An 11,815-nucleotide genomic window follows, 5' to 3' on the forward strand; every position below is an offset into this window, starting at 1 on the left:
GTGTGTGTGTGTGTGTGTCCTCAACAGGGACAGTGATGTGGAAATACAAAGAAGACAGAACAATAATACAGAGGTGGAGCATGCTCTTAATACACGCAGACAGATCTCAGACCCAGATGAAAACAACACCACACGAGAGTCTCCTGAGGTAATTTGAACTTTTTTGAACAAATTTGCATATGCCCTTTACTGTGTCCTGCTTGCGTTACTGTGGACTGACTAGACCTACCTGAATTTTTTCTTTTTGTTTGGGAGAATAGATTATGAGTTTTAAAATACTAAAAGTGTATTTACTTTCAGGAAACAAAACATGTTTAAATCCAAAATCAGAGAGTTAAGTGTTTGCAAATTACAAAGCTCTTAACTCTTTTTATCTAGTTTTTATTACCTTTCAGCTTATTTTTCAGCCCACAATTGAAGTGTTTTGGTGTAGTCTCACAGCTCGCACTGCGTTGGTTTTGGCTGCGGTCAGCTGTCGTCAGTGAAGAAGGTCTTAAATCCCACTGTTCACTCATCATCTGCATAGTGCCACACAACAGACAAACACAGTTACCAACTAGCTGGTAAACATACTGGAGCATTTAGCTGCTAAAGAGCCACATATTTCCCTCAGGAGTTGGTAGAGACCAAAAACAGAGTTAAAAGAGAGTGAATATTGGACTTGATCAGGTGGGCAGAAACACAACTAAGTAAAATGTAATGTTGCTCTGTATCGCCTGTTTGTTCAACATATACACTTTAAAGATGATGATTTGTCAGTGTTGTGTTCACAGCTTGTTCTCACTGCCCCAAGTGGCCAAAAGGTAATACAGATTTAAGAGCCTGTCCACAACACAGTTTTTAAAAATGCTGTTTAGGCGAATTTGGGAGGGATGCACGTAAAAGGATGGGGGATGTTTTTCCTTATAGCTGTGTAGATCCCATGTTGCAGCCAGATGTGGCAGTGGTGGTTGCAGCAGCGTAGCTCTGGCTCTGTCCTCTGAGGGCTTTGGCATAAACACTTTCATTTACTCTAAACAAACTAAACTCTCAGTGGCTTACACTGTATATTTAAACTGAGCAATTTGGAAGAGCAGTATTTGTTGGGTCTAACCTTGGATAATGGTGTGTTCTTGATGAGTCTGTTCTGTCTCATCTTTTTAGAGCTGGGAGATCATTACAGAGGACGAGTCTACATCTTACCACAACAACAACAACCAGCTCGCATCACCTCCACCCCGCACCCCCGTGCCCGAGTTCCACTCGTTCTGCGACGAGTTGAGAAACATTCACATTTCAGGGGCCACAGCTGGCGAGCTGCACACCTCCCAGACAGTGAGTCATTTTCTGTGCTGCATAAGGTTCTAGTTACCGAAAGTCAGAGAAAGAGAGACACATAATGAGATTAATATGAACCACGGGCTTTCAGCGAGAGAGAGGGGGAGAGAGAGAGAGAGAGAGTTGGAAAATATATACACATTAATGGCCAAGTGATCATTGTCTTTGACATCCTTCCTTTCTGATGCAGGATCATCATAGTAATTTAAGCCATTCCAGTCTCAGAGGAAGTGCCCGGACTTCAACAGGAGAGGAACATCCCGTTAATCCTGTGGTAAGTATTACAGTCACTGTTGAAATCAGTCTCTCCTGCATTTTACCAAACCTGTCTTGCATCACAGTGTTTCTGTATAGCAACAGATGTCAGTGTTTGAGATTCACAGGTATACACCACAACTTATGTCAGTTCCTGTGCTGTGGATGTTAGGAAATAGTTTTAGTGATGTGTTATGTGTAAGGAGGTTGAGGTTTTCAGTATTGAGCACTGAATTCAATTGTCATTCAATGTCATTCAATAGCTGCTTCCAACCGCAGCTGGGCTGCCTGCAGGCTGGGAGGAGAAGCGAGACAGTAAAGGAAGACGCTACTATGTCAACCACAACAGCCGAACAACTTCATGGACACGACCCCTCATTCAGGTAAAAAAAATAGATTTTTTATTGTTATTGATAGGAAAGAAATATATGTATACTTACACGTGTTCTGTATTGATCTAAAACCAAGTCAAATGTAGTAATTTGTTTAACACTAACACTTCTCAATATTATATTTTTTGTTGGACAGAAAACCTCAGAGGCACCAGTAGCACCAGTAGCACCAGCAACACAAAGTGGTGCAGGTTTACCCCAGAGCTCCCCTCCATCCCAACCGCATGCCCCCCCTGAGGAGTCTCCTCAGCACACCCCAAGCCCCGAGGCCACATATGAATCTGGCTTCTTGCCGACTGGTTGGGAGGTTCGCAGTGCTCCCAATGGAAGACCTTTTTTCATCGACCACAACACAAAGACTACTACCTGGGTGAGCAAACTTAAATTAACTAAATTAGCTTTTACCTCCAGTTGAGGGTTAATTTCCTTTAATTGCCACTAGAGGCTGTCTGCTAGAAAGACAATATTTTATATCCACAACAACAAAGTCTCTCATTTGCCTAGTTAACTTTTTTTAATGTGTTTCATGGTTAAAAATATATGCATAACAACAGATTCCTTATCATTCAGTAGTATCTCCAACACTATTTCTTTTGTAAGCATTTCCTGTTTGACAGAAACACACCCTGTTTGTTTTTCTCTGAACAGGAAGATCCCAGGCTAAAGATTCCTGTGCAGAAGAGGAGGAGAGCCTCTCTCGACCCATCTGATCTCGGCCCTCTGCCGGTAAGTTTAACAATTACAAAACAGTAACAGTAACAAGACATTTATCAACCGTAGCCTTTAGATTTCAGGCAAAAATCATATATGGTGCCTTCATGTGTCTGTTGTAATGTATAATCAGAGCAGATAGGGCTGCTTTTTGTATTTACTAGTTCAAGGTTAAAGAATATTTTCTTTCTTCCTAGCCTGGTTGGGAGGAGAGGGTCCACACTGATGGGAGGATATTCTACATAGATCACAGTGCGTATGACATTTTTACTAAAAATACAGCTTGGACTAAATGATGAATATGTTTCTATATTAATTAATGACCTCTGATTTATTATATTTCATAGACACCAGGACCACACAATGGGATGATCCCAGATTACAGAACTCAGCTATAACTGGACCAGTGAGTATGAACTGTATTTGACAGATTATTCTATTAGCAAACAAAAAAAAAACTGTGTAGGTCATAAGGCTAAGATTGATTTGTTGCCACTGAACACTGTCCTGTGTTGATTATAGGCAGTGCCTTATTCCAGAGATTATAAACAGAAGTATGACTACTTCCGGAAGAAGCTAAAGAAACCGGTAAGTGTCCTCAAACTGAAACTGAGATTGCAAATACTTGAAAAAACTATTCTAATGAGGACTGGTGTTCCCTTTACTTCTCATATCAGTTTCACAATCTCACTTTCACACATGCTGTATTTGTTTAACCTTTAGATGATCGTAAACTTTCTTCTTAATAAACTCTCATACATACATCTCTATGCAGGCTGACATCCCAAACCGTTTTGAGATGAAGGTGAGACGAAATGCGGTGCTGGAGGACTCATACCGACGCATTCTCTCAGTGAAGAGGGCAGACCTGCTGAAGGCGCGACTGTGGGTGGAGTTTGAGGGAGAAAAAGCACTGGACTATGGTGGCTTGGCCAGGGAGTGGTTCTTCCTCATGTCTAAGGAGATGTTCAACCCGTACTACGGACTGTTTGAGTATTCTGCCACGTGAGTCTCTTTTTATACCTTCTCTAAACGATCTGGTGTGTTTAGATGAGAGCGGACATCAAAACCAGTCTTGTATTGCACAGTCCAGTCACACGTAGAGGAACATGTACTGGTGTTCTGACGTATATTGAGAAACAGTAAATGAAAAGACATTAAGGACAGATGTTCTGCTTCCAGGACTCTCATACAGGTCTGGAAAAGTCTAGAGAAATATTCATAAATAATCAGAGACATGCAGATGATGTATCACTGCTCATTTTGTGCAGTCACAGACTCTGTGTTGGGCCACATAAGATTCAAATAGTTCATCTTCTTCAAAAGGTAAAAATCTACAAAGTGGTCTAGAAAACAGTGTGACAGTTGGACCATTTCCTTTACAATCAAATCATTTCTTAAAAATATACCTAAAAGAGCTGTAATAGTTTTTCACAGCAGCCATTTTGACATGAAATAGTAGATAATAGAGTCAGGGTGCTGCTGTTGTGTATGTTAGCTCACTGGAAAGACTCTGAAAAGTTCTATTATCTTTGTGCAGAAAAAAGAGAAGTTATTTCAAGTTCCTCTTCATGTTTTGTCTTCCAGGGACAACTACACACTGCAGATTAACCCTAACTCAGGTTTATGTAATGAGGACCACCTGCCCTACTTCAAGTTCATCGGCCGCGTGGCAGGCATGGCCGTGTATCACGGCAAGCTACTCGATGGTGAGTGCTACCTGATTGTGTGCCGCAGGAAATTTTACAAAGGGTATCAACAACAACAGTGAGAAAGTCAACGGGATTAGAGCAAATGGTGTGATTTTAATAGATCCTGACATTTTTGTTTGTGTTGTTCAAAGCTTTCTTCATTCGGCCTTTCTACAAGATGATGCTGCAGAAACCGATCACTCTCCAGGACATGGAGTCAGTTGTGAGTGTCATTGTTCCACTGCAGATAATTAAATTAATTCAGGATCTTCACAATCACAGCTAATCTGAAAGACATTCAGTTTGTTAAATTAGTGTGTTGTCTTTTCAGGACAGTGAATATTTCAACTCCTTGATGTGGATTTTGGAGAACGACCCAACAGACCTGGATTTGAGGTTCACCATTGACGAAGAGCTGTTTGGGCAGGTTTGTTCAACGTGCCCTCTTTGCCTTAACAACTTTCAAATAGCAACCAGTGCGAGTTTTCTGGGTAATTCATATGAAACTATCCCAATCTTCCTGTTCAGACTCACCAGCATGAACTTAAGCCGGGCGGCGCAGAAATTGTCATCACTAATGACAACAAGAAGGAATACATCCAGTAAGCAACAGAGCTCCTTGCTTAAAGAAAAGACACTTTTCATCATCTTTGAAGTGTTGTATTGATGGTTTGATGTTGATCTGCTGTGTTGTGTTTGACAGTCTGGTGATGCAGTGGAGGTTTGTGAACAGGATACAGAAGCAGATGAGTGCCTTCAAAGAGGTAACGATTTATTTGAAGCATTTTCAGTAGACACCATTAAAAGTATAAAGTAAGACTAAAAGTCTGTCATGTTTTTGTGTTTTAGGGATTCTTTGAGTTGATACCACAAGATCTGATTAAGATCTTTGATGAGAATGAGCTCGAGGTGAGTTTTCTGTCCGTCCCATGAGCTGAAATTAACCAGATTAATTCCAGAAAAGATGAATAACTTTCTGTCTACCTGCCTTCTTGTGCTCCAGCTGCTCATGTGTGGTCTTGGAGATGTGGATGTGAACGACTGGAGAGAGAACACCAAATACAAGAACAGCTACTGCTCCAACCACGTCGTTATCCAGTGGTTTTGGAAAGTAAGACAACTTTCCATGCCTCGAGCCAACATGTTTTTCCTCCTTTTAAGAAGAGCATTGTATTAGTTATTTATTTGTGTTTCTGTTTGTGTTTGTTATAGACCGTGCTGTTGATGGATGCAGAAAAGCGAATCCGGCTCTTGCAGTTTGTGACGGGAACATCAAGGGTCCCAATGAATGGCTTTGCTGAACTCTATGGTGAGATAACCTACAGCACTATTGTTAAAAAGTAGATTCTTCCTTAATGTTTTAGCCTAAATGATCTACTCTTCTGTCCACACACAAATAATTATTTTCATCTTGCATACAAATGTGCATCACATCTTTTCCTTCTACACTGTATACACTTATCCTCAGTACACAGGTGGCTTAACCTTCTTTTCCTTGTAAATGAATTCCAGTTATAATCATGTTGTATATGTTTATTTGATGTTTGATGGTTTTATTTTGCAGGGTCTAACGGACCACAGCTGTTCACCATCGAGCAGTGGGGAACACGTGAAAAACTCCCCCGAGCCCACACATGGTGAGCACTGCACTGGGAATTTTTTCGTTAATATGTAACACAGTTATGGTTAGCAATGTACCGTAGACCATTTCTGAGTTTATTGGAAGTGTGTGCAGACATTTAAAAAGGCTCAAGCAAAACAAATGCTAACATGTCTAAACATTGCAGTGACGTTTGTAGTTCAGTTCAGCTTTTATTACGGCTCTGTGGAACGAATATTATCATTTTAATGAAATGTGGATCAGGTAAAGATTACATTTTCTTATCTTATGTGCACAAGTGTTAATGATAATAGGAGCATACAGGATAAAAAATGATATATTTGGGGTTTTCAAAAGGAGTTTGTCAAAGAAATATAATATGGTGTCGTTACTGTAGTGTTGTACATCAGCCCTGATTGACACATGACACTGAACATTGGGCTCTGCTTTTTTGATCTTAGCTTACACTGAGGTTTTGTGTTGCAATGATAATGGATGAATGAATGGATAGTAACAAAAAAGGACTAGTACAAAATAATATGTAATTGAGCATAGTGGGTTGAAGCCCTCTAGTGGCTGGATACAGTCATACTTAAAGTCAGATTGCAAAAGTTGCAATTGAGTTGCATAATGGGAAGTTTAGTATCCAGGCTGCACACGATTTGACCATTATTTTGTTGATCTATCTTTGGAAAGTCCCTAAACTTAATGGAGGTGCAATACTAAATGCTTTGATGTGATTTTTCTTTTACCTTTATTCTCTTATTGTCTTTAATTTCACCTCCTAAAGCTTCAATCGACTGGACCTGCCTCCTTATGAGTCTTTTGAGGAGCTGAGGGAGAAACTTCACATCGCCATCGAGAATGCACAAGGCTTTGACGGCGTGGATTAGTGCTTCTGAAGGTAGAAGAGCTGAACTGATTACTTACCGATCAGAGTAAAGCAGCACAATGTGGTGAAGTTGACGTAACAAACAAGCTGTGCATCAGACTCTGGTCTTAACCTGCCAGCTGTGTGACAGATGAAGGACGGTCACACAACCTTCACTCGGTCCTCTGTGGAGGCACACGCGGAGGACATTAAATCTGGAGTGACGGAGGTATTTAATCACTCCGTGTGTTCTAAAGTTTACAAAGCAAGAATGCGAAGCTATATACTGTGTAACAAAAACATCTAATTTTAAAAGAAATTAGGTTCATTTGGGCTGAATGATAATTTGGCAATTCAACCTAAATAAAACATATGTGAATATATTTACTCTCTATTTTTCCTATCATTTAAATTCTATACATAATAATACATTTTTCATTCCATCATACTAGAAACACTGATGCAAATCCCAAATATATGCACCTCAAAGGCAGCAGATAGCAGAAAATCTGCAGTTCATATTCGAGCAACTACACTTAAAGTAAGTTTGTCATTTAATCAATACAGTAGTGATGTACCAATACCAGGACCAGTAACAGGCTGAACTAATTATACTATGGTTTGTATCTGTGTAGTCCACAGATCCAGAGACTACATGCATTATTAGATTGTGCTGAAATACTATGCATAATTGTACATATTGACATGAGATAATTGAGTATCACTTGATTTTATTACATAAATACTGTACATACAACTATAATTGAATAATGCCATCTACAAAACGATGAAGCATTGATTCAAGCTGTTAAAAGCGACTCAAATTGACAAATAATTGTTATTGGTGCACCTCTACATATTACCTTTTTAATTTATAATCAGTAGCCACTCGTACTCAAGTTCAACACTGACTCTTTGTGTATCAGAGGAATAGATCAATGTGTATAAACATTATATCTCCTGGCCAGTAGCTTATAGAAAATGTTATCCAACAGACTGACTTTATCATACAATTTGCATTCAGTGTGTTAAATATTATGTTTTGTTGCCTTTTGTCAATGAGTGATATCATTTTGTTTTCTTCTACTCATCATGGGTGTCTAATTGCAGCACAGTACTCTGTTTTTAAGAGTACAACTTTAGAAATTGTTTTGCTGGTTGTCAAAAATGTGTACAGATGATTGTCTGTTTTCAAAAATGAGTAATCACTTGTAATACCTTAGTAGGAAAGTAACTGTACTTAAGCAGTGAGTTTTAACATTTTCTGAATGGTAAAACATGTGTTTACACTACCTTGCCATGTTTACAGGGCGTTGATAAAAGAAGATATTGTGGGCTGGTTTCTTGTCTCTGATGACACAATTTTATACTTATGCTTTTATAAAGTGAAGCACTTTGTTAATATCGATGAGTCTTACTTCTGAACTGTCTGAATCTTTGCCAATCTGTTACCTGCAGACTGCTTCAATCGTTCTTTCAGGAAAATGATCCTATGCTTCATGCACATGTGTTTAAATGTTTACATGTTGAACATTGCTGAAAATAAGCACATTCTCTTCTTTCACTTCTATTTAAAGTTAAATACAGAGGCCTTCGTTTGTAATGTATTGTAGACTGTGATTGTTTATTGATGTTCTAATCTCTAAATGAAAGTACTGTTATACATGTATTGTTGTCTATTTAAGAATCATGAATAGATCAACAATTATTTCTGATATATCAAGTTTTGTTATTATAGACTTTAATTATAACACCTATAAGTGCATTACAACAACAACAACAACATGCATGCAACATGTATACAACAGTTTAAAGGTGGAATGAACTGTAGCTGTTAACTCCCAATTTGATGACCTATAGCTCACCAAATTAAATATATTTGAAAAATAAAGAAATATAAAACCAATCATCCGGTGTTTCCATGTCTTTCTCATGTACAACTGTTGCAGTGTTCAGTATTTTCTTATGTGCGTTTATTTTTTCATTTTTATTAGTTTTTTTCCCAATGATTTGATGAATTTACCCCAATACTGTAAAGGCATTGACTGCAACTTCAAATGCGTTCACTTTTTAAAGATTTCTGATTATTTTCAGACATTTCTCAGTATCACTTCACCTTAATTCCACTTATTTAGCATTTATGAGAGGTATATAAACAATAAATAAATTGTTTATAACACACTACTGCAGTTGTAAGAAGATTTAAGTCACCCATTATTAAATAAGTAAATTAAGATTAAGAAACACGTCCTTATATACAAAACATGTGATTCTATAATCAGATTAAAGTCACTTAATCAGTAAAAAGACTCACTGGATGGTTACCAGTTACCAGTTTGTGTGTTTCTAACGAGGCATCAATGTAGAAACAATGTTTCTTTCCATCCTCTCCCACTGATTTATGATTTTATGTAATAAAACATCCTTTGACGTTTTGTTCTTTACACCTGTTACTGATGTTTTGCTTCCATTATCTCAGAATATCTTTTAAAGTCTTTGTCTCATTCCAGAGATGTGTTGTCTCTGTTTGTGGCAGCACACACGTTGTGGCCTGCAAAAAATTAGGTGTTTGTAGTACTGAACTGTTCCAGCTGGGGGAGATAAAACACATTGAATTCTTCCTGAGGGACATCACCTAACTTTTAAACTTACATCTGATGAACACAATTGGTTTGTTTTGAATCATATTGGCAGTGAAACATCAGCTCTCCTCTTTCAGTTCTTCTTTAGGTCCAGCTGTTGTTTGTCTTTCATGGATTTTATTGAGGGATTTATTCCAAACTACATTTCACTGCACAGCCGAGCTGAAAAGACAAACTGTTAGACTCAAGCTAATTTATCTGTAGTCAAATATGAATCTGTGCTGTTTCCTGTGTTCCTGCTGACCTACAGTCGGCACTCATTCTTATATAGTGTGAGATGTTAATAGGAGCAGGGTCTGTGGAGAGGACCACATCTCTCTGCTCTGAGTCTTTTGTGTGATTCAGCTCAACAGCTACAGTCCTAATTTCTCCACAACCCCCCTGTTGTGACCCTAAAAAAACCCCTCCCCTCCACGGGGGTCAGTGGAAAGGTCACACAGGGATTCAGGCCGGCATTTTGGACACGTCTGGGGTCAGTGGGGATGGGCACGTGTGGTAGCAGGAAGGCACGGGCCTCGGCCAATGGCAGCCGGTCCCCTTTACCCACAACCTCACCAACATTCATAACCTGATAATGACTTTTACTGCATTGATCCGGCCTCAGAGTTCACATACAGGCTGGCCATCACTCCACCCACAAACTGTTCCATATTGGCAGGTGCCGAAACTGAATTCCTGATTAATTAAACACCCTGGGGAAAGTCCTGCTGACCGTGAATGAGGCTCTCACTTTCTCACGTTATGTAAGAGAGGAGCCCCGTTCACAGCATGTGGTGGAAGAGGTTGGATTTTTTATTTTGATTAATTGGATAATATCTTGAGGCTATTATTGAAATTAATGTGGGAATTTTCTTATGGGTAAATATTATAATTGACCTTTATATTAAGATATATTTGCTCATTTCTTCATGTTGATAACAACATAAGATCCTATAATTAATGCGAGAGGCCTCTTAAAAACGATTTTAAAACTGTGTTACTTGTTATTTGAATAAAGTTACATCTTAGTTATCAAATTAAAACTTAAGGGAAAAGACGGCACCCAGTGTTTAAAAGTGAAGAAAATCATGATGATGACAAAGATTTATTCCCCTTTTTTATCACTTTTTTACTGAATTTGTTCCGAGGAAATGAACACTTAAATAAAACACCTGGCTCAAATTCAGTTAATTGAGGTAATTTGAATGTTTCCTCCATAGTTTATAATCACAGATATAATAAAAGAGTGCAGTGACTGAATCAGCACTTAGTGGTTTTTTCCCTTTTCTGACTGACTGGACATCACAGCTGGGCTGCGGTCCTGCTGCTGAATAAAGGTTCACAGAGGGAGGGGCGAGGACCGTGGGAGGGAGGGGGGTTGGATCTCTCTCCACAATAAGTTATGGACATCGGATCAATATCTACATTGACACAGCAGCTGTCCTGCTCCTATCAATGCTTCCTCGTAATTGCAGGGTCCAGTTTTAAAGGACAAGAGACAAACTCATTACCATTAACATTCTGTGGAGACCATTTGGTGTGCAGTTCGGCTCTGATGCTGAGGGATCTGATCTCATCAATACAGCGCACTGTATTGATAAGGGAAAGTGATAGGGTCTTGGTGGGGCAAGTGAAATGTTGTGCGAGTGGTGAACTACCATTGTTCCAAAATGTACAAAGGCATCCATCATGGGTCAGGCAGGGTTTTGGTGTCAGACCCACATTATACAGAAAAAAAACATGACTGATCTGATCTTAAAGTTATTGATACAAAGCCTCTAGTATCAACACCAATTATAGCATTGACTGTGTTAAAGTGGGTGTTTTAAGGAGGATTATTTAACTTAACTTTTACATATTTTGTTGTGAAAAAATTAGATTTTTCATGTAGCAGCCTGTTCTGTGTCATAGACATAGACATATTTAAAATTGCATATCAAATGGCTGCGCTGTAGTTTGTGTTTATTTGATTGATTAGGAATTGGTTTTGTAAATGTGCACTATTAAAGAATAATATCCACACCAATACTGTTACCTGTCTTATCTTATAAAGGGGCATTGTGTGAAAATGTACATAAATAGATTTGTATTTAAACACGTAACCACAAGCAGAGGGAAAGTGGGCCAGGTTAATCTGGCTTTATCTAGACTAGATTCAGAGGAAAATATTACACTTTTTAATCCACTATATGTGCAGATGTACACTGTAAATTACATTCAATATGAGATATGTTTAAAAAACAAAGAAAAAACAACCAAAGTGTGATACTCAAAAGTATAATGAAGCAGTCAGATGCTAGTGCTAGATATAATAATAGAGATAGATAGATAGAGAGACAGATAGACAGATAGATAGA

At 38.6% G+C, this 11,815-nt stretch overlaps 1 protein-coding gene across 2 annotated transcripts in view; it reads left to right on the forward strand.

Moving 5' to 3' along the window:
• Positions 1 to 8,743, forward strand: part of nedd4a (NEDD4 E3 ubiquitin protein ligase a) — a 25,159-nt gene extending 16,416 nt beyond the window's left edge. For both annotated transcript variants that reach the window (XM_035682269.1, XM_035682268.1), the window contains 20 exons: positions 28 to 148; positions 1,144 to 1,314; positions 1,508 to 1,591; positions 1,836 to 1,955; positions 2,101 to 2,334; positions 2,613 to 2,690; positions 2,873 to 2,927; positions 3,023 to 3,081; positions 3,198 to 3,263; positions 3,451 to 3,680; positions 4,263 to 4,384; positions 4,519 to 4,589; positions 4,698 to 4,793; positions 4,895 to 4,968; positions 5,070 to 5,130; positions 5,216 to 5,275; positions 5,370 to 5,477; positions 5,579 to 5,675; positions 5,931 to 6,003; positions 6,757 to 8,743. In XM_035682269.1, coding sequence (XP_035538162.1) covers positions 28 to 148; positions 1,144 to 1,314; positions 1,508 to 1,591; positions 1,836 to 1,955; positions 2,101 to 2,334; positions 2,613 to 2,690; positions 2,873 to 2,927; positions 3,023 to 3,081; positions 3,198 to 3,263; positions 3,451 to 3,680; positions 4,263 to 4,384; positions 4,519 to 4,589; positions 4,698 to 4,793; positions 4,895 to 4,968; positions 5,070 to 5,130; positions 5,216 to 5,275; positions 5,370 to 5,477; positions 5,579 to 5,675; positions 5,931 to 6,003; positions 6,757 to 6,859 — 2,083 coding nt within the window. In that variant the 3' untranslated portion in view covers positions 6,860 to 8,743. The remainder of the gene's footprint in view (positions 1 to 27; positions 149 to 1,143; positions 1,315 to 1,507; positions 1,592 to 1,835; positions 1,956 to 2,100; positions 2,335 to 2,612; positions 2,691 to 2,872; positions 2,928 to 3,022; positions 3,082 to 3,197; positions 3,264 to 3,450; positions 3,681 to 4,262; positions 4,385 to 4,518; positions 4,590 to 4,697; positions 4,794 to 4,894; positions 4,969 to 5,069; positions 5,131 to 5,215; positions 5,276 to 5,369; positions 5,478 to 5,578; positions 5,676 to 5,930; positions 6,004 to 6,756) is intronic.
• Positions 8,744 to 11,815: the final 3,072 nt, after the last annotated feature.

This window comes from Morone saxatilis, unplaced genomic scaffold (genome assembly GCF_004916995.1).
Source record: "Morone saxatilis isolate NCDOM2014 unplaced genomic scaffold, NCSU_SB_2.0 Contig11, whole genome shotgun sequence".
In the NCBI taxonomy this organism is placed as follows: Eukaryota; Metazoa; Chordata; class Actinopteri; family Moronidae; genus Morone; species Morone saxatilis.